This window comes from Caenorhabditis remanei, chromosome X, assembly GCF_010183535.1.
Source record: "Caenorhabditis remanei strain PX506 chromosome X, whole genome shotgun sequence".
NCBI lineage: Eukaryota > Metazoa > Nematoda > Chromadorea > Rhabditida > Rhabditidae > Caenorhabditis > Caenorhabditis remanei.
The window spans coordinates 14,099,199-14,124,113 of NC_071333.1; the positions used below are offsets into that span (position 1 = coordinate 14,099,199).

The 24,915-nt window shown below is 39.4% G+C and overlaps 7 protein-coding genes across 7 annotated transcripts; 5 read left to right on the top strand and 2 right to left on the bottom strand.

Annotated features, from left to right (window-relative positions):
* Positions 1 to 1,038: 1,038 nt before the first annotated feature.
* GCK72_024804 (uncharacterized protein) lies at positions 1,039 to 2,278 on the top strand (the record flags this gene model as incomplete). The annotated part of the gene is made up of 5 exons (XM_003117772.2): positions 1,039 to 1,140; positions 1,271 to 1,351; positions 1,395 to 1,511; positions 1,935 to 2,085; positions 2,157 to 2,278. 5 exons carry the CDS (start codon positions 1,039 to 1,041, stop codon positions 2,276 to 2,278), a joined length of 573 nt encoding a protein of 190 aa, XP_003117820.2.
* Positions 2,279 to 3,325: 1,047 nt separating this feature from the next.
* On the top strand, positions 3,326 to 4,829 carry GCK72_024805 (uncharacterized protein; the record flags this gene model as incomplete). Its single annotated transcript, XM_053736059.1, has 8 exons — positions 3,326 to 3,419; positions 3,570 to 3,667; positions 3,712 to 3,864; positions 3,917 to 3,991; positions 4,041 to 4,304; positions 4,377 to 4,495; positions 4,576 to 4,681; positions 4,728 to 4,829. 8 exons carry the CDS (start codon positions 3,326 to 3,328, stop codon positions 4,827 to 4,829), a joined length of 1,011 nt encoding a protein of 336 aa, XP_053579625.1.
* Positions 4,830 to 5,229: 400 nt separating this feature from the next.
* GCK72_024806 (uncharacterized protein) lies at positions 5,230 to 8,378 on the top strand (the record flags this gene model as incomplete). The annotated part of the gene is made up of 12 exons (XM_053736060.1): positions 5,230 to 5,254; positions 5,718 to 5,836; positions 5,915 to 6,010; positions 6,056 to 6,286; positions 6,511 to 6,660; positions 6,707 to 6,790; positions 6,847 to 7,053; positions 7,104 to 7,229; positions 7,280 to 7,561; positions 7,624 to 8,014; positions 8,065 to 8,183; positions 8,232 to 8,378. The coding sequence occupies 12 exons, from the start codon at positions 5,230 to 5,232 to the stop codon at positions 8,376 to 8,378; spliced, it is 1,977 nt and encodes a 658-aa protein (XP_053579626.1).
* Positions 8,379 to 8,667: 289 nt separating this feature from the next.
* On the bottom strand, positions 8,668 to 10,076 carry GCK72_024807 (uncharacterized protein; the record flags this gene model as incomplete). Its single annotated transcript, XM_003117975.2, has 6 exons — positions 8,668 to 8,781; positions 8,830 to 9,348; positions 9,408 to 9,522; positions 9,602 to 9,666; positions 9,775 to 9,918; positions 9,966 to 10,076. The coding sequence occupies 6 exons, from the start codon at positions 10,074 to 10,076 to the stop codon at positions 8,668 to 8,670; spliced, it is 1,068 nt and encodes a 355-aa protein (XP_003118023.1).
* On the top strand, positions 8,863 to 11,418 carry GCK72_024808 (uncharacterized protein; the record flags this gene model as incomplete). The annotated part of the gene is made up of 2 exons (XM_053736061.1): positions 8,863 to 9,370; positions 11,051 to 11,418. 2 exons carry the CDS (start codon positions 8,863 to 8,865, stop codon positions 11,416 to 11,418), a joined length of 876 nt encoding a protein of 291 aa, XP_053579627.1.
* Positions 11,056 to 13,352, bottom strand: GCK72_024809 (uncharacterized protein; the record flags this gene model as incomplete). The annotated part of the gene is made up of 7 exons (XM_003117727.2): positions 11,056 to 11,388; positions 11,738 to 11,920; positions 11,972 to 12,106; positions 12,779 to 12,847; positions 13,009 to 13,113; positions 13,204 to 13,281; positions 13,329 to 13,352. 7 exons carry the CDS (start codon positions 13,350 to 13,352, stop codon positions 11,056 to 11,058), a joined length of 927 nt encoding a protein of 308 aa, XP_003117775.2.
* A 3,248-nt stretch (positions 13,353 to 16,600) lies between these two features.
* On the top strand, positions 16,601 to 18,444 carry GCK72_024810 (uncharacterized protein; the record flags this gene model as incomplete). The annotated part of the gene is made up of 5 exons (XM_053736062.1): positions 16,601 to 16,808; positions 16,872 to 16,988; positions 17,036 to 17,409; positions 17,456 to 17,593; positions 18,151 to 18,444. 5 exons carry the CDS (start codon positions 16,601 to 16,603, stop codon positions 18,442 to 18,444), a joined length of 1,131 nt encoding a protein of 376 aa, XP_053579628.1.
* Between the last annotated feature and the right edge of the window lie 6,471 nt (positions 18,445 to 24,915).

Consider the following 24,915-nt stretch of genomic DNA (forward strand, 5'->3'; position numbering starts at 1 on the left):
AAAACTGCTAGAGGAAGTCTTCTGACAATGCAAAATGTTCCCAATTGTTTCCGTTGAGCACGTGAAATGTGAATGAGCACTTTCGACTGATAACCTAACGAGTCAAAAGGTCTCTAAGTCTCCGAACTCTTCAACCCACAGTTTTTATTGCTTCACATTGCAGGAATGTTTCGAAACACCCTTCACGTAGCATCATTATCATATGTCTCTGATAACAGAACTCCAGTCTTAACGAAAATTGTGTCAACTCCAGGAAAAATAGTCTTAAACTAGGACAGAATCAACACAAATGTGATCGACAAACTAGATTGTAACAATTGTCAGCGAAGAAGTGTAAACAGACGATGGAACGACGTAACAAGTAATTTTGAAACAGGACATGATTTTTAGTCAGAGAAGAAGAAAACGTACCGAAATTGGCGAACAGTGAACAACAAAACACAGATATTTTCTTCAGATCGTGTTGCGTTTCTCTAAAACCTCTCGAACTTAGAACATGTGATTTTTATTGTATCGTTATTTCAAATTAAAACATGAAACGAAAATAGTTTTTTTCATTCTGATTGAATATAAATATAATCTTAGTTATAATTCTGAGATTTTATTATATTAGGTTTGGTTACTTTGACACCACCTGTTAACATTTTCTGGGACACCATTTGAATTACTTGCAATTTCCTAATGAAAAAATAATCACGATTAGTAACCTTGCTTACTTAAAAAGTGTTCACCACAAAAAGTTTTTACTTTACACTACCTAATCCTTGTCATTTGTTGCTTTAACCTAAATCACACTTCTTAACAGTAACAAGTTTAATCTTAAAGTCTCGATTTCCGCCTGTGTCAACACAAAGTTAAGTCTGCGAGACGCAAAAACCATGTAGCCGGCGCGGAAAGGTGATTTAAGAAGCGGAAACGAGAGCGTTCCGCATAGCGGAATTCACCAGCGGCTGTTTGTGTTTGGGACAACTGTAAGGCTGTCTCGCGCACTGGCTTCGGTTGCTCTTCTCTCTTCTCACATATAATTTGTACTGACTTATGGATTCTTCACTTGAAGATGTTGAAAGAAACATCGAGAAAAGTGAACACAAGAATCTGCTGCTGCAGTACAGATGCTGTTGCAAGAGTATTGAAATAAAGGTAATTATGTTTGTTTTCCTCATACAATGATTAGATCAAATTTACGGTACACATTCTCTTTTGACATTAATTATTATATAGGAAAGGCAGATTGCATGGTTTACAATCGTCTAATTTCATCTAATTATAGAAAGGAGCATATGCCGTTGCTGTTGTATACACCTGCATCATTATATCCAATTTATGTATGAGAGCAACAAAATCCGAAGAAGTGAGACAATAGAAAAAGGAATTTTATAATGCTGAAATTTCAGGTTGAATGGAACTGGCAGTTGTTGTTTTTAGTGAGTGATTCGATTGCAGTAATCAGTCTTTTTTATGGGATTACTAGACAGCATGCTGCTTTTCTACAACCTTTCACAGTGCTAAGTGTAAGTTTGAAATAAATTTGTTTACATGATGAAAATCGGTAAATTCAATAGATTTAGGTGAAAGATAAAACATGTGTTTTGAGGTTTGAAATAGTTTTAACTCTGAATTTTGTGAATTCAAATTTTGAAAACGTTATTAAGAGCTAAATTTTGAAATGTTCGAAAACATCTATCATTCTTGAAATTCTTTCATCAAGTTGAGTAGCGATATCACGATAAATTTTTTGCGGGAAATAAAAGCAACCCACCCGCTCGACAATGTCAATACATAAAACACATTTTTTCGTTCACTTTTTTGAGTAGTCGTATAAAAAATATTTCCAAAACAATACAACAGTGTTTCTAAACACTTTCATGAACAATTCTAGTAGGAGATTGACAAAATAAAGTTTTTTATACATTGTTTCCTAAACTGTTTTCTAGATGTTGACCATATCATTCTGCCTGCTCCTCTCGTTTTTCTATCTCTCTGCAGTGATTGACCCAAGCTCCTACGCAGCTGAGCAAATTGAAATTGTTCTTGCCGATAAGGTTCAATACTTTGCTGATCTTCTAAACACGACCCCACAAACAGGTATGCACGCCGATCATCTTCTCTTTATTTTTTTCAAATTCTCCTCGTGACTCACGCAATGTGAATTTTAGTGATAATAACAACCGGTGCAATTGGGTCTCTCGTCTACGCATGCACGTTCTTTCTTCACAGCTGGTTTATGTTTATTGTGGTTCGAACGGCACAGTACTTCCGTGCTGTTACAAGTTTATGATGTAATCAAAAAAAGAGCGAAACATTTATTTGTACATGAAAGATATGATGCTTGAAATAAACGTCTTGTGATTCTAACCCTTCCTGTTTTTACTTCCGTTTTTTATCGTTTTTATCTGCAATTTTCCTATTTCTTCAGTTGTGCTTCTTTGTTTTTCAATTCATCTCTGATGAAATTTTCCTTCAACTCACAAAAATAGAACCCTCCCAACCTTACTTTTGTATTTTCCCACAAATGACGCATTCGTGTGATCAAAAAAAGATAGAAAATCGTCAAAAAACCATCGACGAACACTATTTCATAATAAAACCCGAGACCATAGTATTACTTTTCCAACTTTTTCCATATCTAATATTTCCAATGACGCGAAACAACTTGTGCATTGGCGTCTAATATTTTTGGCTCATGTTATCACATACTGCTTCTTTCACAACTAACTTTTTGATTTCTTAAAAAGAACGTACTCTCTGACGCAAATTCAACCAAAAAGCTATGTCATTTTCCCTATGGCGTCTTGATTACCACTTTTATTTTTGTCTCGTCCGGTCTTTCCTCATCTTATAAAAGGGCGTCTAAAAAATCAAGTCTCTTCATTTTTGGTTGGCTATTTTAGAGCAGCTGTTCTAGAAATGAAATTAGCATATGGTGCTCTGGTTTCTAATTAACCTTTATATCTCCCATAGGAGTAAGCTCAGACCTCAATTATCATCTGCTTCTCTTTCCTCCCCCCTCAATCTCTTGGCCTATCCTCCTTTAATTAAATTCTGTTTAATCGAAAAACAATCTCTCACGCATTCTTTACCTTTAATACCACGCGCGAAGGTTAGAGCAATAATCAGTGTCCCCGACTCACTCTCTCCTTCTCTCCACACCTGCCCTCAGGTCGCCTTTCCTTCCTCCATTCTTATTCATTTTTTTGTTGGTTGGTCCCTCTTTGTTAGTGTGCAAAGACTCGCGTAGGCGGGCCATACTGTACTCATTATAAAACACGCAATCGTGACCCCGTACCGTCCGCCCGCTATGATGCAGCCCTCAGAAACAGTTGAGATGCAGGAAATGGCACAACCGGCGGCACCACCACCACAGTCCCAGCAACGAGATGTTGAAGCACGTTTCCAGTCACCTTCTCAAGGTATGCTTCGTAAGTTTCTAGGATTAATTACTATTAGACTTTCTCAGATATAGTTTTCAACAGTTGCCCATAGCAACTGATAACAACAAGTGGAATGACATCAACTTTTTCTTAAAATGAAGTTTACTTCATGATAGAATATTAATAATTTATTTTTAGAACCACGTGAACGAGGATGTACCGAGCTGTTCTGTATTGCAATGTCCTATATTCTCATCTTTTTGACATTCCCAGTATCTGTCTGCATGTGCATCAAGGTAAGTGTTCGAGACAAACATTTGTTATTATCTATACACTTAAGATCGTCCAAGAATACCAACGTGCCGTTGTCTTCCGTCTCGGTCGCCTCATTCCTGAAGTGAAAGGACCTGGTATCTTCTTCATCATCCCTTGCATCGACCAGTTCCTCAACATCGATCTTCGTGTGGTCTCTTACAACGTTCCTTCACAAGAGGTCAGTTGCGCAACACCATCTGCCAATGGCGTCATAATCCTATCCTCTTCAGATTCTATCTCGCGATTCGGTTACCGTTTCTGTTGACGCAGTTGTCTACTTCAAGGTGTTCGACCCAATCACATCGGTATACTAGAGTAGATTTGAATTCAAACAAGGCTAGAGCTATGTTTTAGGTCGTTGGAGTGGAGAATGCCACCGAATCCACCAAGCTGCTGGCGCAGACAACACTTCGTACAATTCTCGGTACCCATACCCTTTCTGAAATTCTATCCGATCGTGAGAAAATCTCGGCGGATATGAAAATCTCGCTTGACGAGGCCACTGAGCCATGGGGAATCAAGGTTGAACGTGTGGAACTCCGTGATGTTCGTCTTCCAAGCCAAATGCAACGCGCTATGGCCGCTGAGGCCGAGGCTACCCGTGATGCAGGAGCAAAGGTAAGCCGACACCGTGAACGCAACAAAAGAGATGAGCAATTACAACTAATCTTGATCCGCAATTAATTACAGATTATCGCTGCCGAAGGAGAATTGAGAGCATCTGCCGCTCTTGCCGAGGCCGCCACCGTCATCTCCCAGAGCGAAGGGGCTATGCAACTCCGTTATCTTCACACTCTCAACGCCATCAGGTAAGACTTTTGCACTTTCTTCCAGTTCCATAACTTTCGATTCATGTTCAATATCTTTAAGCTAATCCTCGTAATTCCAGCTCCGAGAAAACCAGCACAATCATCTTCCCATTCCCAATGGAAATGCTCGCCGGAATCAAGCAGAGTGCAAATAACGGTCAGCAAAACTTTCCAGTTCAAGAAATGGTACAAGCTGCCCTTCAATCCATCCACCGTCAGGATACAATTCCAGCCACCGCATCATCCGGAGGAAGCCGATTATAACCTCGCGGAACGCCGCAAAAGCTACAATTTCGTCAAAAAAAGTACCAAGGACCAACTCGAAGCATTCTAACAGTCATATCAACAACAACAATACCACATAAATTATTTTTCAACCTATTATACATTATTTTTATTTCTCTATAATCTATATTTTACTCCGTGGATGTCACTTCACAAAATCTATTTTTCCATACGCTGTAGCGGTCATCGCATGTCTTTCAGAAATAATTTTCGAGGGATGGATGTTAACTCAGTGTCATATCATCTCAACGCATATTTCCCACGGATAATATTAGTTTTGATTCACAAATTGTCATATTTTTATATTTATATTTTTCTACTTATTTGCTTGAGTTATCGGTAAATTTCCTTTGTGTTCCGCTATAAATAAAGTTCTTGGTACAAAAACAACTTACAGACTAGTAATACATTCTTTGTGCACCTATTTGTCTGCAAATCTTCCGGAAACAATGTCTTTCTCCAACAAAGACTGCCGTAAATCCACATGACTAAACAACGCGCGGAATAGCGGAGTGTCGTACTGACTACGTGTAACACAGCCTCAAAGGGGATAATTATTGGTTTTCTTGACTCTGAGCATGTTATTTATATTAAATATGTAACCTAGCAACCAGCCAATAATTTTTTTTTGACATTTAAGTAAGCGGGTAACTGAATTTTTCAAATTATTTGCACTTTCCGCAATGTTTTTTCGATTTTTCTCGTTCTTTTTTTCAAATATCTTGTTTTCAGTGCGCAAATGCCCAGAAAACGTGTCACTCTGCAAAAATTCGACACAAATGACCGAAGTTTCACAATATCGTCGCTGGAATTTTGTCTATCGCAACTGCGGAAAGCGGACCCGAAATTGGTGAAAAAGGCAATATCATCGGGCGACGGACTCACTGAATCAAAAGGTTCGCATTATTTTCAATTCGGCTAAATTTTGTTTTCACAGATGATGTAAGTACGCGACTCTCGGAGGCTCATCGATACGCCGTTCAACAATGTCTCGACAATTCGGAGCAACTGGCTCATCTACACAACCAACTTGTTCATTGTGACAACGTTTTTGAGGTAAGATGCCTTTCAAAAGACTATTGATAATTATATTCCGAAAAAAACCTGCCAAACCACAATATTCGTCTTTTACAGCGCCTTCAAAAGACATTGTACAGTTTCCAAGACAGTCTCGGGTCTATTGGACAGGATATGAAACATTTGCAAATGCAATCTCATCATCTTCATCAGGTACGTTTTTCCATCCATGATTATCTCTAAAACATTAATATTCAGGAACTTGAAAACCGCCAGAAGGTCCGAGTGGAGTTGAGTCAGTTCGTTGACGATATCGCTGTCTCGCAGACAATGATGAAGACGATAAATGAGGTTGATGCGAATGAGAGAGGATTCTTGGAAGCACTTCACGAGTTGCATCACAAGATAACACTTATTATCCAGAGAGGAAACGGAGATGCAGTGGCTGTGAACGATACAATGCCGATTCTGGAGGGGTTGAAGTTGAAGGTAGGTTTTTTTAGTATTACCTTGGGAGTGAAATTTTTGATAGCGTTTTTGAGTAATCTCTTATAATTAACCACTTGTTGACCAAAGATATAACTTTTTAAACTAGCCATATAACAGTTGTCTAGAATATCAGAATAACGATCACGAGGCACCAAAGAACAACTAGAAAATTTTCTTTCTGCCTTTGTCTTTGAAAATTTTACTTCAAAATAACTTAATTTCAGGCTACTGTCAAGGTCCGTGACTGGCTTCTCGCAAAAATGTTCCAATTCCGAAAACCACTCTCCAACTACCAAGTATTCCAACATCAACTGCTCAAATGTCGTTTTTTCTACGAATTTCTCCTCCACCATGATTTGATTTCTGCCAAAGAAGTGAGCTTTATGAATCCCATCTCTTTTCAACATTCTTATTTTCCAGCTGCAAGACGAGTACATCGACACCATCAGCAAAATGTTCTTCACATATTTCAAAGCGTACGCGACTCGTTTATTCAAGCTGGCGGTAAGTGAAAAATGAGATCCCATTTCCTTCAAACCCGACTCATCTCATTATTTTAGATGAAGGACGTCGCCACCAAAGACGACACACTGGGAAATATTGATTCTGCTAAGCCGCAGGGCTTAAGCTCTCTCTTTTCCTCTAAGCAACACGTCGTCCGGAATAAAGCCACTGTCTTCTCAATTGGACAACGACACAACATCCTCGGTGATGACTTTTTTGGTGCTCTCATTGTCCCACATGCTGCTACACAGAATCAAGTTGCGGTAAGGATATATATTATTACGAGATAATCATACTTTTCTCAATTATTCAGTATCAATTCGAAGCTTTATTCCGATCGATTCAATTAGCGTTTGTCGATCACTACAGTCATGAGTACCTCTTCATCACTGATTTCTTCTTGGTCAACAACGAAGAAGCTGTGGAGCTTCATAATAAGGTATAAGACAATGGTAGTTCTGAGAGCTTAACAAAATTTCAATGTTTCAGGCTATGGCTCGAGCGATGTCAGTCGTGTTGAAAAGCTGCGAGGAGCAAATTGCGTTGAGTTGGGACGCCATTAGTCTCCACCTCTGTATCTGCCTGAGCGACAAGTTCATTGATGTCCTTGCAGAGCGTGAAGTTCCAGAGTGCACCGATTACTGGAATACGGTTAGCAGTCTGCTCTGGGCTCGTCTCAACTTGGTCATGAACACCCATTACGAAAGTGTGAAGTCAGTCGACCTAAAGAAGCTGATGCACAGTGGATCGCTAGACGCCAGACCGCATTTCGTAAGTTTTTGATTGTGTTCTCCCATTAATCAAGTGAGGAAAACCGATCAAGAAATTTACAGATTGTTCGTCGATACGCCGAGTTGACTAGTGCTCATCTTATGATTGCAAAAACAAGCGGGAAGGAGATTGGTGACAAGATGGAAGCTGTGCTAGAGAACAGTGAGGACTCGATCGAACAACTTCTCACTAGAATGTCGGCAATGCAGCAGTCACAAAAGAATAAGCACGTGTTCTTGATCAACAACTTTGACCTGATTCTGTCGATTATTGATGATGAAGAGAGCAAGCATAGTAAGATATACGCAATTGTGCACGAATTGGAGCAGAAAAGTATCGATGACTTTGTGGAAGAGATGCTAGAACCACATATTGGATATATGATCAAGTTTGTGAATGAGTGCGAGTCGCTGCTTTCTCAAGGACACACCCAGCTGCTTGTACGTTATAATGGTAAGGTCTAACTGTACTCGGAGAATATATCAAATAAGTCTGTGTTGCAGATAAAGTGGGAACAGTGGTGGCAAACTTCAACGCAAAGTGGCGGCCTGCTGTGGATAGTATCAATGCTGAATGCATTCAACTTTTCACCAACTTTAGTCTCGGAACCAATATTCTTCAGGTATCTTAAGTTCTATCAGAAATATCAACCACAACTTTATGTTTTCAGACAATCTTCACAAAATATGTTCTATACATCAATCGATTCACCAAAATTCTAGCTCACGACGTTTTTGTCAAGAACCCAGTCTGCACACAACTAGTCAATGTGCACCAAGTGATGCTTGAGATCAAACGTTTCAAACCAGCATATTAAGCATTTTCTTATTAATATCGAAGTTGCTCTTTAGGTTTTGTAAATATTTAATTTATTGATTGTTCACTTTAAAAATTTTTTACGCAGTTGTGTTCATAATTCTCTCGGTTAGCAGCTTTATTCACCTTTTTAATTTATTTAATTTATGTGCTCATAGAAAAAAATTGTATAGAAGTTTTATGTACCCATTCAAAAATGAATAAATCAATAATCACAACATAGCGAGAACACGGAATTGACCTGACTGGATGTATAAAAGTAGAAAAAATTGATATAAAACATGAAATGATCAAGCGAAAGCGATTCCCTCGTATTTGTATGGTCCGTGGAGAAGGTACTCGTCGAGGATAACGTTTCCATGGATATCAAAGACACATGCGTAACTGGCGATTGGCTTTCCGTCCTGAAAATGAATATAAAGTGGATTCAATAATTATTTATGAAAACTAACCTTCTCTTCTGACTTAAGAGCAACAATGAGTTGATGATGGGTGTTTGGAACAAATTGGAAAGCAGAAAATCCTCTTGCTTTGTTATTCTCTTCTCCAACTCTGACAACCTCGAAGTCAGTCAGACCCTCATTTCCGATGATCAACACATTTGTCCCTCTGTTCTCATCCTCTGCCTCGGAGTACTTCTCATTCGACATTCTTCTTGGAAGGAAGAACCATTTTCTGTGGATTGGGGACCATTGGACAGCTTCATGGATCATGTACCCTGGGTACTCGATACCGGCGGCTCTACGGACACGGATGAAAACGTCCTTCCAGTTGACATGATGGACGGCTCCAGCAGCAGAGACATGTTTCACCCACATTGGATGATCGTTTACATATTCTCCGTCAGTAGTTGTCCATTCTTTTCCCAGTCCTCCGACAATCAATTCAGTATCTTTTACTGTCATCCACTCTCCCTTCAATCCCTTGATAACGTTTCCTGGTCCGTCGTTCAGAAGAACCCATGGAATCGCCTGAAAGACAAAAGAGTGAAACGTAATTATAACCAGCATGTGATTGTCTCATCACTCACCTTTTTGTCACTAATTTGATAAATAAGACCAGTTCTGTCGTCGATCGAGTACAGTTTACCGTTGAAGACAGCAAGGTCGGACATTTCCATAGCACGACCACCGGCGGCAATGTTTCTGAAAAATGAAATTTGTACTTTGAACGGAATAGTTCTGAGTGTAAATTTTAGCGGGAAGTTGTTTGAAAAAAACTTACGTGTCAACAAAATACTCCGAATCTTTGTCGAAGTGGATGTCAGCATGCTTGTGGTCAGCAGAAATCTGAAACAGTTGAAATGTTGTTCTAATAACCATAATTGCGATGTTTATTTATCGCAAAAGAGAATTTACGTAATTTTTACTATAGTTCACGTAAAATACGCCACTCACCTTCAAAAATCCACGTGAAACCAAACTTCTCCACTTCTTTCCGTCTCTACTCTCATGATCCAAGTCGGTGATGAGCATAATCGAGTATTCTTTGGCTCCATCATCGAATTTCTTTGTTGTATACAAACTGGCGTGGCTGACGTGCTGGAAATCGATATTTGAACCGTTAACTGCAAGAAATAAGTGAGTACCTCAGTTGACTCGGAAGGTTTGTTGAATTGGGTACCCGAGTAGAAAGCGATGGCCGTCACAAACCCAAAAAGCAGAAAATTTAACATATTTGAGTTATTTTCCGCCGTCATTCTGAAATCGATAGGATTATTCGAATGCTAATTTTTTCGTTGTCACATAAAACAAAAGAAATTCAAGAAATCATAAGAAACTGATATTAAAAAACTTAAAACAGTTAAAAAATAATTAAATGAAGTTGTCCACGAGGAGTACACGGCCGAGTGGTCGTGTCTCCTCCACTCTTCCTCGGCCATGGAAAATAATTATATGAGGATGGTGATCAACGTGGCTTTGCTTTTCAGGTAGAATTAGGTAACTAAAAATCATTTGGCTCTAGAATAAAGTCAATGAAAACAAGAACTATCAATTTTGTGGCATAAAAATGTGAAGTTTATATAGAAAAGCGATGAGAATGATGATGAAATCCACATGATGCAAAACGCAACGCAACGTAAGGAGAAGAACGAACAATTGAGCTGCCGAGAGTAGCGACCGATGTTATCAACATCTTATCATTTTTCCTATCATAATTCGGTTGTAGATTGTAACCAGTCACAAAAGAAATATCGATTGAGACGCAGGACAATTTCTCTATTGCGGGGTTGAGCACGTATAGCGGGAAGGGGAATTATCGAATCTTTGTAAGTGTGTAGGTAACCGGGAAGAACATTGAAACACTCAGTATTTATACTTGTGTTTGGAAACAAAAATTGACCTGAATTTTGTGCTTTGTAGTTAACTGTAGTTTGTGTTGATTGTGGGTTTATCGGACACAAAACGAGTTTCTGTTCTGACCGTTTTTATATCAAGTGTCTTGAAAGAGAGAAATGAGAAAATTAACACGAGTAGATTAGAAAAATTTTAAGCGAGGAGTACGGAGAAATGTAAAGGATTATGTGAACTGTTGAAAGAACTGAATTGAATATACATTTTTTGAAAAGACAAATATTGTTAAAGCTAGCCGATGTTGAAATATTTGAAATATGAAATACTTTACAAGATCTGGTTAGGTTTAAATACTAATAAGGCAAGAGTCTCATTTCAGAACCCTCAGAATCTCGGGTTGACATATCCACTTGTTCTTGGGAACAGATAGTAGCTTCTGGAATCGGTGTAACCAACTCCTTCTCTTCCCATCATGTATCTCGATGCTCGTGGATTGAACTGCTTCTCACCACGATGACTGTACATGTGATAAGCCAGTCCTCGACTGTCAGAGTAGCTCTTGGAGCAATATTCACAGATGTATGGCTTGGAACGGACATCGTTGTACACTCGGAGTGGATGCTTCGGCTCGTATCCTTCGGTGACAAACGCTGGTTGTGGAAGATCTTGCTCAGTGACGGGAATGATCTTTTTCTTGCTGACAAGGACGGTTGTGGTCTGGAAATTAAAACTTCATTAAGATTCTGAACCAATACGTGTCAGATTTGATTTCGAAATTTGGTTCAAGTGTAATATATTTTTATTCTATGACGCTATCATTTTTTTGCACCGAAATTCTATATCCTGAACAGTTGTTACTCAATGAGTAAGTGTGATTGCAAATGATATCATATTGCACGAAAGCTTTTTGTTTTTTGTGCTGAGCATGTTTCATAAGTAATTGAGATGTGGAGTACGTCACTGAAGAAATTCATTTCAAAATTTGGATAAATGTTTATGAAAATGATATGTAAAAATTGTTGTGATCACGTTGAAGACTTTTTCCACTAAAAATGTTTTAACTAACCTCTGGGGCACCTATCAAATCAATAGGATCATCTGTGTGTTTGTGATAAAGCATTTCTGTATAGGAGAAGAACGTCCGCCCACAATCACACTTGAATCCGTCCACTTCTGAATGTTGAGCTGCATGATATTCCAACTGGCAAGCGAATTCATATGACTCTCCACACTTTCCACATACGTATGGCTGAAATATGGATGTCAAAAATAGGAAAAGTTTCTGGGAATATGTAGTAACCTGGGAGACGTCATGTATTCTTTCGTGTGCACGGAGTGTGTTCATGAAATTGAACGTGAGTCCGCAGAAGCGACACTTGAAGAAAACGAAACCGTTGTCATCCTTCTGCACACTAGTTCCGTCTTGACGCACTTCCTGCAAAAATCACTTCTGATCGACTGAAAGAGTCGCGTTTTTTTATATAACGCCTTCTCCTATTCCGCCCTTCTCCATTTTTCTTTCTCCTCTTTTTTCTTCCTTCATTTCCATTTTCTATTCATTCTTTCTCATTTCTGCCAAGCTTTTCATGTTCACTTTTCTATTCCGTACGTTCAGTACAACTATCGAAAAGGAAGACGTCAACATCAACAACAACAGCAAAACTTTTATTCACAAACAAGAGTAAGTCAACAATACCCATGTGAATGATTAGCTTGGAAAAATTGGGAGAAAGAAAATGAATAGAAGAAGCGAAAAACAGGAAGAGGAAGAAAAAGAAGCGTAAGAAGCGGCAGAAAGGGTTTGAATCTAGTTAGTGTAAGATAATAAAATGAAAATAAAAGCACAGACAACAAAAATTTAGAATTTGGTTTCATCTTAGCATCCAGCTGAGCTTTCTCGGCCAACAAATGAACAGGACATGGTTACTTCGACAACCGGCTAAATTATAAAAAATTAGGCGGGTACTAGCATAGGGTCTAACTGATCGAAGTGATAGCTAACTGATTAAAAAGCCATAATAACTGATGTACTGTACTACTAATTTTGATTTTGCGCCACACAACACTCGTAGCTATACAAAAACACAAAAAGACACAAGATACCAACCTGCTGATCACTGTTATCCAAGGCACCTCCACTTGGTTTAGTGACTGTTGAAGAGCTGGCGGTGCCAACCTGAAATACTTATTTTCAAGTTTTTAAATCTATCTGAAGTATAGTGATGTTCTCTAGTACTAGTTGAGTTATTGACTGTTGGAGAGATCAAAAATATGATTACTGATGTTTTAGCTGTTGATACGTATATATGTATATAAATTTACCAACACAATACTTACATATGCTTCCACAGTTGGTGCTACGATTCTCTTTATTTCTGTTGGCTTGTCACCTTCACTCGATGATTCCCCACTGATACCAAAACTTTGAAGACCGTGAACCATCTGAAAAGTACTTTTTTGATCATTTCGTAATCCAGACACCCCCGCAATCGCCTCCAATTTTTTCTATATCTCTCAATTTCTCTAACTCACTTCATTGTTCTTGACGGACATCTTTGCCAGATCACAGGCATTCATCAACTCCTCGAAGTCATCTCTCTCCTTTCTAGCCTATAACGAAAAACAGTAAGACTAACCGAGAAACACCAATACCATACCTCTTTGAAAAGATCGTCACCCATTGTTTTGTCTGAATATCAGCAGTTTGTCGTCGGAATGGGGGTGAAAGTTGTCAGGGGGTAGAATGCTCGGTGTGGCTAGCCGGGGTGCTCAACACGCAGTGTAAACTCGAAAGACTCGTCGCGGTGGAAAAATGCGAGAAATCGACTCTGCAATCTCCGGATCTGATATGTTCTTTTGAAATGCTCCCGCTCTCAGTTATCCCTCCCTCGTGGGATGTTTTGCGGGACACTCTTGTGTCTGCACTCTCCTTCAATCTCTTTCCTTTTAGCTTCAAAGAAGCAAGAGAGAGCTTCGGATGGACGAGTCAAGTAAAAAAAGCGTCTAGATATTGCAGTGCTCGAGACATAACTTCAAAGAGGAATCATGTTTCGTAAATGAATGGCACAGATGCTCGCTCGTGTCGTGACATACGATTACACACATTGAGTACGTTCACCATATGTGATTGATTTGCTGGAGTCGAGCAAGCTAAGCAGGAAATATGGAAAAAAAATCTTAACGGAAGTGTTACTGAGGGGTGTGATATGTAGAATGTGTTCTATCCAAGTGGGGAGAAAAAAATCGGTTACGAGTTGGTGGAGAAAGAATGTGTTCGAGATATGGCTGAAGCTAAGACACCAGTAAAATGTTCCAATATTTATTAGCACGACATGCGTCTTCCAACTGCGGTCTACCGAAATCAAAGAAAATTGCGTGCGAAATTGAGAGACTCAGAGAAAAAGAGGCATTTTTCAAGATGATTTCGGTTGAGCGCCGTTGTAAGAACTCTGCCGAGCTATTGTTTCAAAGTTTTTGATTCAAATAATTTCACTTTTCAAGGAAACATGAGAAACAGTATCCCTTCTTCAATAACATGTCATATGTCCATTCTTTGTTTTTGTTATTAGATGACAAATTGTATTTTTTTAAATATCAATTCGAATTTAATATTTTTCATAGGCAACTGTGTAAACATTGCCCAACCTATCTTTTCATTATCTCCACACGGCCTTTGACGGATTGATAAATTACTTTTAAGATGTCCCAAAAAGATAACGGTCCCTTCTCCCTACCATCTCTCGAATGTGGCGTACCTAAGCATTCTTGTCGTTTTGTATGCAACGTGCAATACACAATGGAGGTCGTTATCAAAAAGAGAAGAAATCAGAGTATTTCCAGAGTCCAGAGTCTCAGTTTTCATTTCTTCTCATTTCTCTTCTTCATCTAATAAACAACAAATTCTTCCGCAACACGACCACATGAACGTTTCTCAACGTTTGGTGGTCGAATGGCTCCAATGACTTTTGTTCTCTACGTAGCACTCATCGACAAACTTCACAGAAACCCGAATGATCTTTTTGTATAGTGATTTTCTGAGTTTGTGTTTATCAGTTGCCCTAGTTTCTTTCGTGTCAATAGGAAAGAAAAGAGAGAAGAGATAAGAGAACGTTTTGGCAAGTAATAGATAGGTCAATGAAACCTTTCAAAAGTACAGGTGAATTACGTCATAACTAAGATATGAATCAAATCACCTCACCCACTTCCTTCTTCGACTTTGTACCGCGGGGATTACTTTCATATTTTTGGTATGATACGTAAAATTTAGGAAATTTAGGCAGATATGAGATTCGATCCGTCATCCGGATGACTCAATTCCTCTCACCAGCTGTGTAACAGACAGCTTCCTTGTCGTTTTTTAATGGAAACCTGCCTGATGGATGCTGAGGTCAACCGATCACCCCATTCTTGAGAGAGAAAGAGTTTCGCTGGTTCTTTTCTGAATTTCATGACTCAATGGTTAAGAGACTTCAGACTTCAATTGAATAGAATCCAATGTCACAGTATTGATTTGTTTTCATAACTTCTACAAGAATGACGAAACAAACCCGCTGCTTGACTCACCCAAAAGCAAAGGTTCTCATCAAAAACGTCTCTTACTAATCGCGCATACAAATCTTCTCTTCTATACAGCGACCCGTCTTCTCTCTATGTCTCTCTTTTTCTATGCGTATGCCGTCATTCCCTCAACCTCACACACACAAACAAACACAACCAGTAGTATAACCTGGTGGCTCATTGCCAAGATGACCGAGTGTTGTGTTCATTTTGTTGCGCTTCGTTCGGTTGTCCTCCTCTCCTTTGCCACGGCTTATGTCACTTTCCTCGTTTTTATTTGCCACGTGTGGAAAATATTCAAAAGAAAAAAAACGCCCTAAAAATTCTGTGCTTCGCTGTCTGGGTCCACCATATATTTTGTTTGGACACTTTTTGCATTCATTTTTTGCTTTTGTTTGCTGTTGCGAAATTTGAAAATGCTGCAACACTTTGTTATTTTAGAAACATTTTTTTGAATTTATTCTATCTTTTTCCAAAAACAATAGAACAATATTCGAAAACAGTTTCAAATCTCAAAAACCAACATTTTCCTCGACAAATAATAAGCAAGGCGTGTTTACCACATTGTTTCAACAGAGAATACTATTTTTTGTTCGTATTATTTTAAAAGCTTTCGTACCTTTATTTGCGCTTTTTGAACTTTTGTTATCTTCACTAAATATTATCTAATTCATTCGTAGTTTGGTGCTGAGTGTTGATAAATTAGTAAAATTTGTTTGAACTTATGATCTGTTCCGTAATTTATAGTTTGGTATTGAAAAGTTCATTCTGGGTAAAAATAGGCAAAAAAGGCAAACGCCAACTTTGGCTGTTCTTTTTTTGTTTTTTAAGTGGCAATTCACTGCTCCGTCCGGCGTCTTCTTCTTCCTTTTTTGTTTTTCTTCCCTCTACTTTCAACTTTTCTCGGCGCCGCTTCTTCCCTTCTTCTTCTTTCTTCTTGTCCTTCATTTTTCATCCTTCTATTTCCCTCGTCCTTTCAGCTAACGTAACATTCATCTGGACACTTTTTAGATTGAAAATGAGCTGACGTCACAAGTGAATTTCACAACTTAGCGCTCTTTGTTCAGGCTCAGCTATGGTTGATAAAACACGAAAAGATAGTTAACAAGAAAAAAAGATGGTGCGATTTCTCTGAATCACACGATAATCAAAAGACTTTCGCCCTTGAAGCGGCGTGCTTATCATTTTTTCCACGCGCCTTTAGATAACTAGAACACGTACTTCGTTGTTTCACATGAAATCGTGTCTATCTACTCCCCCTTACTTTCTAGTCTACATGGTTCATTCTTTTTCACTTTTCCTTGGAATTAAATTCAAAATTAAATTCCTCTCGAAAATTCTCCTATTTAATCCTTGATCTTTCAGAAGCAACATGTCACAAAGAAAACGAACAATGGAGACTCCAGAAGCAGAGGATGTCGAAGTGAAGAAAGTGGCGCCTCCAAGTGTAGAATTCGTTCACAGAGCACTGGCTTCTGATGAGCCTGCACCATTCTCAGATGAACCCACTGCTATCATGATTAGGAATGCAGTCGATTACACTAACAAGATCACATTAGCAATTGCTAAAGCCAATGAAGGTGAGTATTTATCTTCTTTTTGAATCAAAATAAGTCATTTTCTTCAATATTTGAACATTTCAGCCGGCCGACCCGTTCGAATCTACGCAGATGGAATCTATGACTTGTTCCATCATGGCCATGCCAATCAGCTGCGACAAGTTAAGAAAATGTTTCCGAATGTCTACTTGATTGTTGGAGGTTTGTGCTTTTTCCGATTCTGCATGTAAACTTATGAAATTTTGCAGTTTGTGGAGACCGTGACACTCACAAATACAAGGGGAGAACTGTGACATCAGAAGCAGAGCGATATGACGGTGTTCGACACTGTCGATATGTGGATGAAGTATATCGAGAAGCTCCATGGTTCTGTAGTGTTGAGTTTTTGAAAGAAATGAAGGTCGACTTCATTGCTCATGACGCCATTCCATACGTCGCACCAGGAGAGGAGGATCTGTATGAAAAGTTCCGCAGAGAAGGAATGTTTTTGGAAACCGAGAGAACCGAAGGTGTATCCACCAGCGATGTCGTCTGCAGAATCATCCGTGATTATGATAAGTACGTCCGTCGTAACTTGCAAAGAGGATATTCAGCAAAGGATCTCAATGTGGGATTCTTGGCGGTAACTAAAATACATTTTTGAGATATGCTTAGTAAATATATTTCAGGCCAGCAAGTACCAAATCCAAAACAAAGTGGACTCACTGAAGAGCAAGGGAATCGAACTTTTGTCCACATGGAAGAACAAGTCAGATGATCTCATTCGCGAGTTCGTGGAGACTTTCCATAAGGATGGAGGATTGAATGTAAGTTTTGCAAAAACAGAAATTCAATTCTCTCACAAGCGAAGTTTTTTGGAGACGCGGTTTCAAACGATCTATTAGTTTGGTTATAGGTACTTTTGACTACGTGGAGTCCATTTCTGAAATCAAAACCGGATAAATGTCTCTGCGAGCAGAATTATGCACTTTTAAACTTTTCATATGGTTAAGCATTTTCACATGGAATTCCAAATCGGTCGCATATACGCCACCGGTCAGTTCCATGTGTGATCCAGAGCGGTTCACCTGTGCTCGTACGTTGGAAAAATGAAAACGTCTTTGAGTTTACTAATTGCCGCTTTGGAATTCCATGTAAAAAAGCACAACCATGTGAAAAGTTTGAGAGCTCATATCTCGTCTCGCAGAGTCATTTTGCCGGCTTTGATGGCTGAAATGGACTGACTTCCCGTAGTCGAAAATACCTATGACCAAATTTTTTGATAATTTGTAAGCCCCGTCACCAAAGACTTTCCTTGTGAGTTAATCTATCCAGCAATTCATTTGAACCAGACTTTTCCACGACAAAAAAGCATTATTTCCAGGCATTCGGTGGAAAACTGAAAGGAATCATGGCTCTGTCCCGTTCACCATCCCCATCTCCACGTGAGGGTACTCCTGAGGAAGTTGAGAAGCAATCTGAAACCCAGGATGAGGAAGAAGAGGAACAAGCAGAAGAAGAAGAGACTCAAGTAGAAGAAGTGAATGAGGAAGAGAAAGACGATGAGGACGACGAAGAAGAGAAAGAAGACTTGAAGGTTGTCGAGAAAGTCGAGAAAGTAAAGCGTGGGAGAAAGGCTAAGAAGACTGGAAGGAAGAGTAATGTTGTCAAAAACTAATTTTTTTCTTCAAGTTTCTCAAGATTTAACCTAGAATTCTATTTACAAAACGTATTTCTCCACAATTTGGTTCATCTCACTCACTTTTCAGTCTTTAAGGATTGTTGTTTTTCATTTATGTCCTCCTTCTCTCAATTGTTAGCTTATAATCAGTATTGTCAAATTGGATTAGTCACTGTACATATAATTTTATTCATGACAAGACCAAAACTTCTGCTGTTAATTTTTTAAATATAAATTTTCCCTCGAGCAGCAAACTCCCCCTTCCCGCATTTTTTTCTAATAATTGTTTTATTGTTTGTCCCGCAACGTTACAAGTGGTCCCTTTTGCATTTGTTCTATTAAATAAAGCTTTCACACTGAAAACAAAGAAGAACCGGTAGAGGAAACAGGAACGACGGAGAATGTATCCGTATTTGAACTTTGCATAATGTTTGCGTTCAACTGGTAGTCCAGTGTAATATTAGCCATCCCCCACGGTCGCCTTCACGGTGGTCGAGATGAAGCATCCATCTACGTTCAACTGGTTCTTATTGCTGTCACTTTTGGTATGTGTCGGAAGTGTGAACAAATACAAAATGATATTGAATAAGAAGAAAAAAAAAGAACAAGAAAGGAAGCGGAGACTGGAAGATGAAAAAAGAAATGATGTTCCATGAAATTTTATGGATTGCTTATGTTAGTTTGGACATTTGAATGTTAGAAATTTTGAAAATTTTCATCTTGGATGATCAAACATCGTTTATTTCCTGGAAGTTTTTATTTCTGCTTGTGTTGGAGATAGTTGGGATATTTGAAGGTTTAATTTTTGCAAAAAGTCTGTGGTTTACGGCAGCTGACCAGTATGAAAGATTTTAAAGGAACAATAATGCATTCTGTGAAATCAAGTATTAAACCAACGCGGAGTTATTATAGCTTTACTCACATTCCTACAATAAAAATTCCATTGTATCTTTAATTTGACATCTGAGCTCAACAAACCTTGGCCACGCAATTTTTACCCTGACCAATGCACTAAACTTATATTACAATCCTTTCTGGTGACTGCACTCAAATATCTTTCGAAAAACCATTTCTTTAATTGCAGACGACACTGTTTTAATCGCTAGCAATTCTGTTCAAAGTTCAGGTAGATCAGCAAGAAAATTTGAAAAAAGGAAGGAACCATAGCACAGAACATGTAAAACCTTTCCTGACAACTTAAGTGTTTTGCACTTTCTGTGTGATTCATAGTAGCATGGACCTAGATGTACTTTTTGGGTTTTATTTGAAATTCTAAATTCTACAATACACCGTAGAACATTGCAATAAAAAACAGAGTACGATCCAAGGAGATAAAAAACGCATTGTTTTACCCAAAGGAGCGTGGGTGGTGAGTGGTAGATGACCAATATCCAAAGTGGATATAAATTAAGTTGAAGAATGTTTTCCTGTTCCGGAGGTCAGAAGATATTTCAAATTCCAAACACTCTATTCAGCCACCCACGTTCTTAATGAATAAAGTGCCAGTTTCAATCTCAACCACTTCTGAATCAAATTCCTCAAACACACATGTCATCTGAACCTTACAAGCCCATCTCCCTCCTCATCTAACGGTACGTGAAAGACGAAACGCCAACGCACCACTAATGGAATGCGAGCTGATTTGAATACGTATCGCGTGGTGTGGCGTTGGTGTGTCCCGCTAACCCATTCCGTCGTCAAGTTTGATGACATTAAGTGTCGAAATGAGACACAGAGGGAAAGGAAACTGTGTAGGACCAGGTGGGATGTGTTAGAACATTGGAGGAAAAAAGAGCGAGCAACACATGTGACTATAGTGTTTCTTCTAGTACTGTAACTTGCTGGAAGTTGTACTTTTGGAAAGGGCAGGCATTCAATAGTTCTGAAGAACTCTGAAATCAAGACCTTGATTCGGATCTTGTAAAAACAGTTGCTAATTTGAAAAAACAAATGGTGTCATTCTCTCCAGAACTGTTCAAAATAAATATTTGTGTTTATTACTAATGTGATCTATGAAATCGCAAGACACTGGTCCCTTTGTAGGAAACGAAAAATTATCTGTCTAGTTTTTTCTCCATTTTACGCAACTTTCTAGGTTTTTTTTCAACTTTTCAAAGTTGAACATTCTAATCCTTTAAACCAAATCCCTGCCTTCTTGACCATTTAGACTTTAATCCATTAATACACACATACGTATGACATAGAACGACAGACCGACGAAAAAAGAATAAACCAAGAATTATGTAAGAATAATTGTTACTGTTAACCCCTTCCTGGCGGTCTGGTCTAATGGTTCAATCCAACATGGCATAAGCGGATTCCGTCCATTTCCGACCAATTTTTGATGTGATGTCTTTTGTTGCATCGTTTTCAGAAACAAAACACAATAAACAGTAGTACCTATATATGGAAGGACAACAAACAAAAAACACTTGTCATTCCGGCTACTGACACGTGTCGCCCCTAAAACATTTTTGATGCATTCGTTTCGTTTCGCTTCGATTCTAAACCTCCCTAACGTCCACTTCCGATGCGGTTGTACTTTTTTGAAGCAGTTTTGATGACGAATAGTGTGGAATGGGCAAAACCGGCGGCCAAAACAAGCATTGTGTTTGCACAATACAGGGTCCTCAGAAATAGACAACGGAGATGAAAGGAACATGTGACGATCGGATCCAAATCTCGCTTTCCATAGTTACGTAGGCGTTCAGAGGGCGCTCCAATAATAGTAACAGAAAACGGAATCGGATACGAGAACCATGTCTTTCTGCCAACCGCCAAGACATAACATTTCCGTCCGGTTGTTGTTATTGTCAAATGATTAGTAATTGATTAAAATCGAATGGCGTCTTATAACTGGGTGACAGAAATGCTCGACGACAGGGTGATCAATCAAATGGTTTTGAACTTAGACATGATAAGAAGTGGTTAACTGATCTCCGCCTGCCTGACGGATGTCAACCTTGTTTCCATTTATGTCTAATCACCTAATTAAGACAAATTGAAGTACATACTCGAGACTTTTTATCTGACGATCTCCGCCAACGTTAAACTGAAAGAAATGAAACTTTTGATTAGCATATTTAGGAAAAATCAAAAGAGGTCTTTATGGTCAAAATTCAACTATAATTAGCTTCATTGTAAAATTGAAAAAGGTGACTTTGTTCCTGGGTCAAAGATTTTTGGTACAAGTTAGTCTTACTTTCCCTTCTGACAAAACTTCCCTACCTCTTTCATTTTTTTTATCATGAGATTGATATTGGAAGATGATCAACGATCGTGTGAAGTTGGCACCGAGTATCAATCATCAAAATTGCTATCATCTTCAAAAGACGCACCCTAAACTAGGTTCTTCATACCAACTACCTCAGATGAATGTCCTCAACCCTCTGAAATAATATGTCAGAAATCCGTCAACTAGAAAAGTGAGGGAGATGCTATTAGTGTCAACTTTACTTGACCGTTCCGACATTGACCAATTATGAATTTCAAACTACAAAATGTAGTGGCAGTGACCAGAAAAAAAAACGGATTGAATGGGGGTGAAAAAATGGAAAGTAGGAGTTAATACCAGGGATGTAATGATGATGGTTGTTCATGATCCTACATATTACCCCGAATATTACACCAATCATGCCCATTTTGCACAGCCAATTTGTTGCGTTCTTCAACCTTTCTCCCCTCTTCTTTCATGCTGATTGTTTTGTTTTTTATTACTACCACTTTTCCTTCCAAAAAAAACCGCTTTCCCCTCCCGACTGTGTTCAGTCTTGCAGAAAAGCTTGTTAAGCTTATTTTGTAAAATTGTCTTAAAATCCTCTTTCCAGACACTGTGATCTTTGTTGAGTTCTTCTTCCCAGTTACCCTCACTTACTTCCTTAGTGCCTAAACGTTCTAGTCTAGGTCTGATTCGTGCAAAAAGTGTTCTTTGTTCCTGATCAAACCAAAAACGGAAGTGATAGATTGCTTAGGTAGTAGTTTTTGAATCAAACTCTGTCATCAACCACTTTTTTCCGGGAGTTTGATTACAATTTGGCAGGGTTGACAATCGAGAAAGTCGTTAATTAATTAGGCCGCCGCCCACACTATCCGGTAACCGGTGAGGTAGGAACACAACCCAATTACCTGAGCAGGGACTGCCCCACCCACACAAAACTGATCTCGGATGACGTGCACTAAACCGTATACAAGTTTTCGATTTCAATTCTCTTAGACCCTCTCCTTCCGCTTCATGTCTACATTTCAATTTTTTGTCCGTTCCTCCTTAATGTCCTCCTCGGTAATCACGAGTCGTTTGAGGGACGGAAGGAGGTGGAGAGAAGAAGGCGGAGTCTGGAGGTGTCGGTCGAGAGCTATATTCAAGACGGTTTGGGAGGCGGACCGGTCATTTTCAGTGCTACTACCACAATCGTCTTTCATCAAGCGACGGTGTCTACCGAGACGTTGTCACCCCACACACCACACACATACACAATCTCTCTTCATTCAACTTCTTGCTTCTTTCCGATAGGTCTGTTTCTTCTTCTTTTTCGTTTTTCTTCTTCCACTCATTTTCTTTTCCTTCTCCTTCTATATTCGTGCAGTGCTAGTGTCTGTGAGTGTATGTATCGTAGAAGAAAGAACGACTAACGACCGCAGTGAGTGTTGGGTGAGTGGCGTGAGCGCCGTGGGTCTACAGTAGGACACGCCCACAGAGACGAAGCAAACCCGAGGAAAACGTTTTGGGGCTAAGAGAAGGTGTCTCGGCCGAGAGAAACAGAGAGGCCCACCCCCATACCTCGGATATTTTACTATTTACCTCCACCCCCAAAAATTTGTATTCTCCCTTCTTCATCTCCACCTTTTTCCCATTTTCATCCACACCACATCACTTTCCCATAAACCGTTCGTTTCATCTTGATCCTTTTTCAGTAAAGTTGCGCGGAAGATCGAGCTGCTCACACGCGGCTTCTGAACTCTGCATATTCTCATTCTTGGCCCTTCTGCCAACTCCAGAACAACATCATGCTTCTACCGCTGCTAGTCAGCGTACTGCTTTTTCGAGTGAGTCATTTTTCACATTTTATGTCTTCTACTTGATTTACTGACCCGGTTGTTTACCTTGTTTATATTTCTCCCACTTCATCTAACTTGATTTCAGTTTCGACAGTTTTGACCCCTCTCTTACACTTCCGTTTTTTGTTTTGTTTTGAACTGTAGTTTCCTTTGTCTAAATTTCTTCAACTGTTCCAATTCTACCAGCACAGTCTGAACTAGTCCAATCCCAAAATCTTCTTAAGTCAAAAGTTTAACCTTAATCAGTATGAAACGTGCGAACAACTTAAACCGTTTCTCCACTTATTGACCTCTAGACTTCCCCTCATCTTCTTCTTGAACCCACTTGAATAAGTTCCAACAGGAGTCTCCATCACTTTACTATAACTGCCATTCTTGCCCATGTTTTTTTCCTTCCTCCTCACGTTTTCGGTTTCTGCGAGCAGTACGGTCTGACCACCGTTTTTTCCCGCCGTTGCCAATTCTCACTTACTTACTTTCTTCGGAGGTCGCCCACGCTTTTCCGCGCGCTAGCCACTCAACTGACCGGCAGGAAATGGAAGAGAAGAGGCCAGCGGCGCCGGGGGGTAAAAATCGAAGCGCGTAACTGTTTAGCCTTGAAGATTCCAGTCAAGGGCACTTTGTTCATTCTCATCCTATTTTTCTCGCGCATCTCTTCAATTTGCGCACTTTTGCAACTCTTCGTCTACTGCTATCGAACCCCAAAACGGCTTCGGCGGTACTCTCGAGACTGTGTCTTGTTTCTTTCTCATTATCTCTCATTCCACTCTCTTTTCGGTCTGATCATCAGTTCGGTTTTGTTGATTGTCTCGGTGTCGGCGGTCGCGCCACAGAAAAAAGGCGCCAAACTGACGGACGGGAAGCCCGAGAGTGGCCCCTTGCGCCGACGGCTACTTTTTGGGAGAATATGACCAGTTTTGTTGCGTTTCACAACCAAAACACTATTTTCGTTTCTCGCACCAATTTCCCGCCCCCGACACTTAGAAAACAGTTCTGAACCTGAGATACCGGACCCGAAAACTGATTGAGATTAGGCAGGAAGGCGGGAGTGGATGAATGCAATTGATTGACAAAAAGAAAAACTATCTTATTGAAACAGAGCTTGTTGTTGCGTAAAACCCCATCTAGATAAAACGGCAGAGATAAGGAGGAAGGAAAGTGGAAGCGACAGAACGCATTGGTGGCAGGCATATAACGTAACATATAGCTAAGAAAAGAAATCGGACAGGCAAAAACTCGCCAGAAAGAAAACTTCCTAGATTTCGCCCAGGATAACATATTCCCACAGCTTTTTGAAAATTGCCTTTACCTCCCTGCCAAATTATTGTCTGCCTTGTGAAGCGCGTTAGGGAGACCATATTCTTAGCAATTAGGATAACTGTCATTGTTAAGAAAACGTAGACTTCACACATA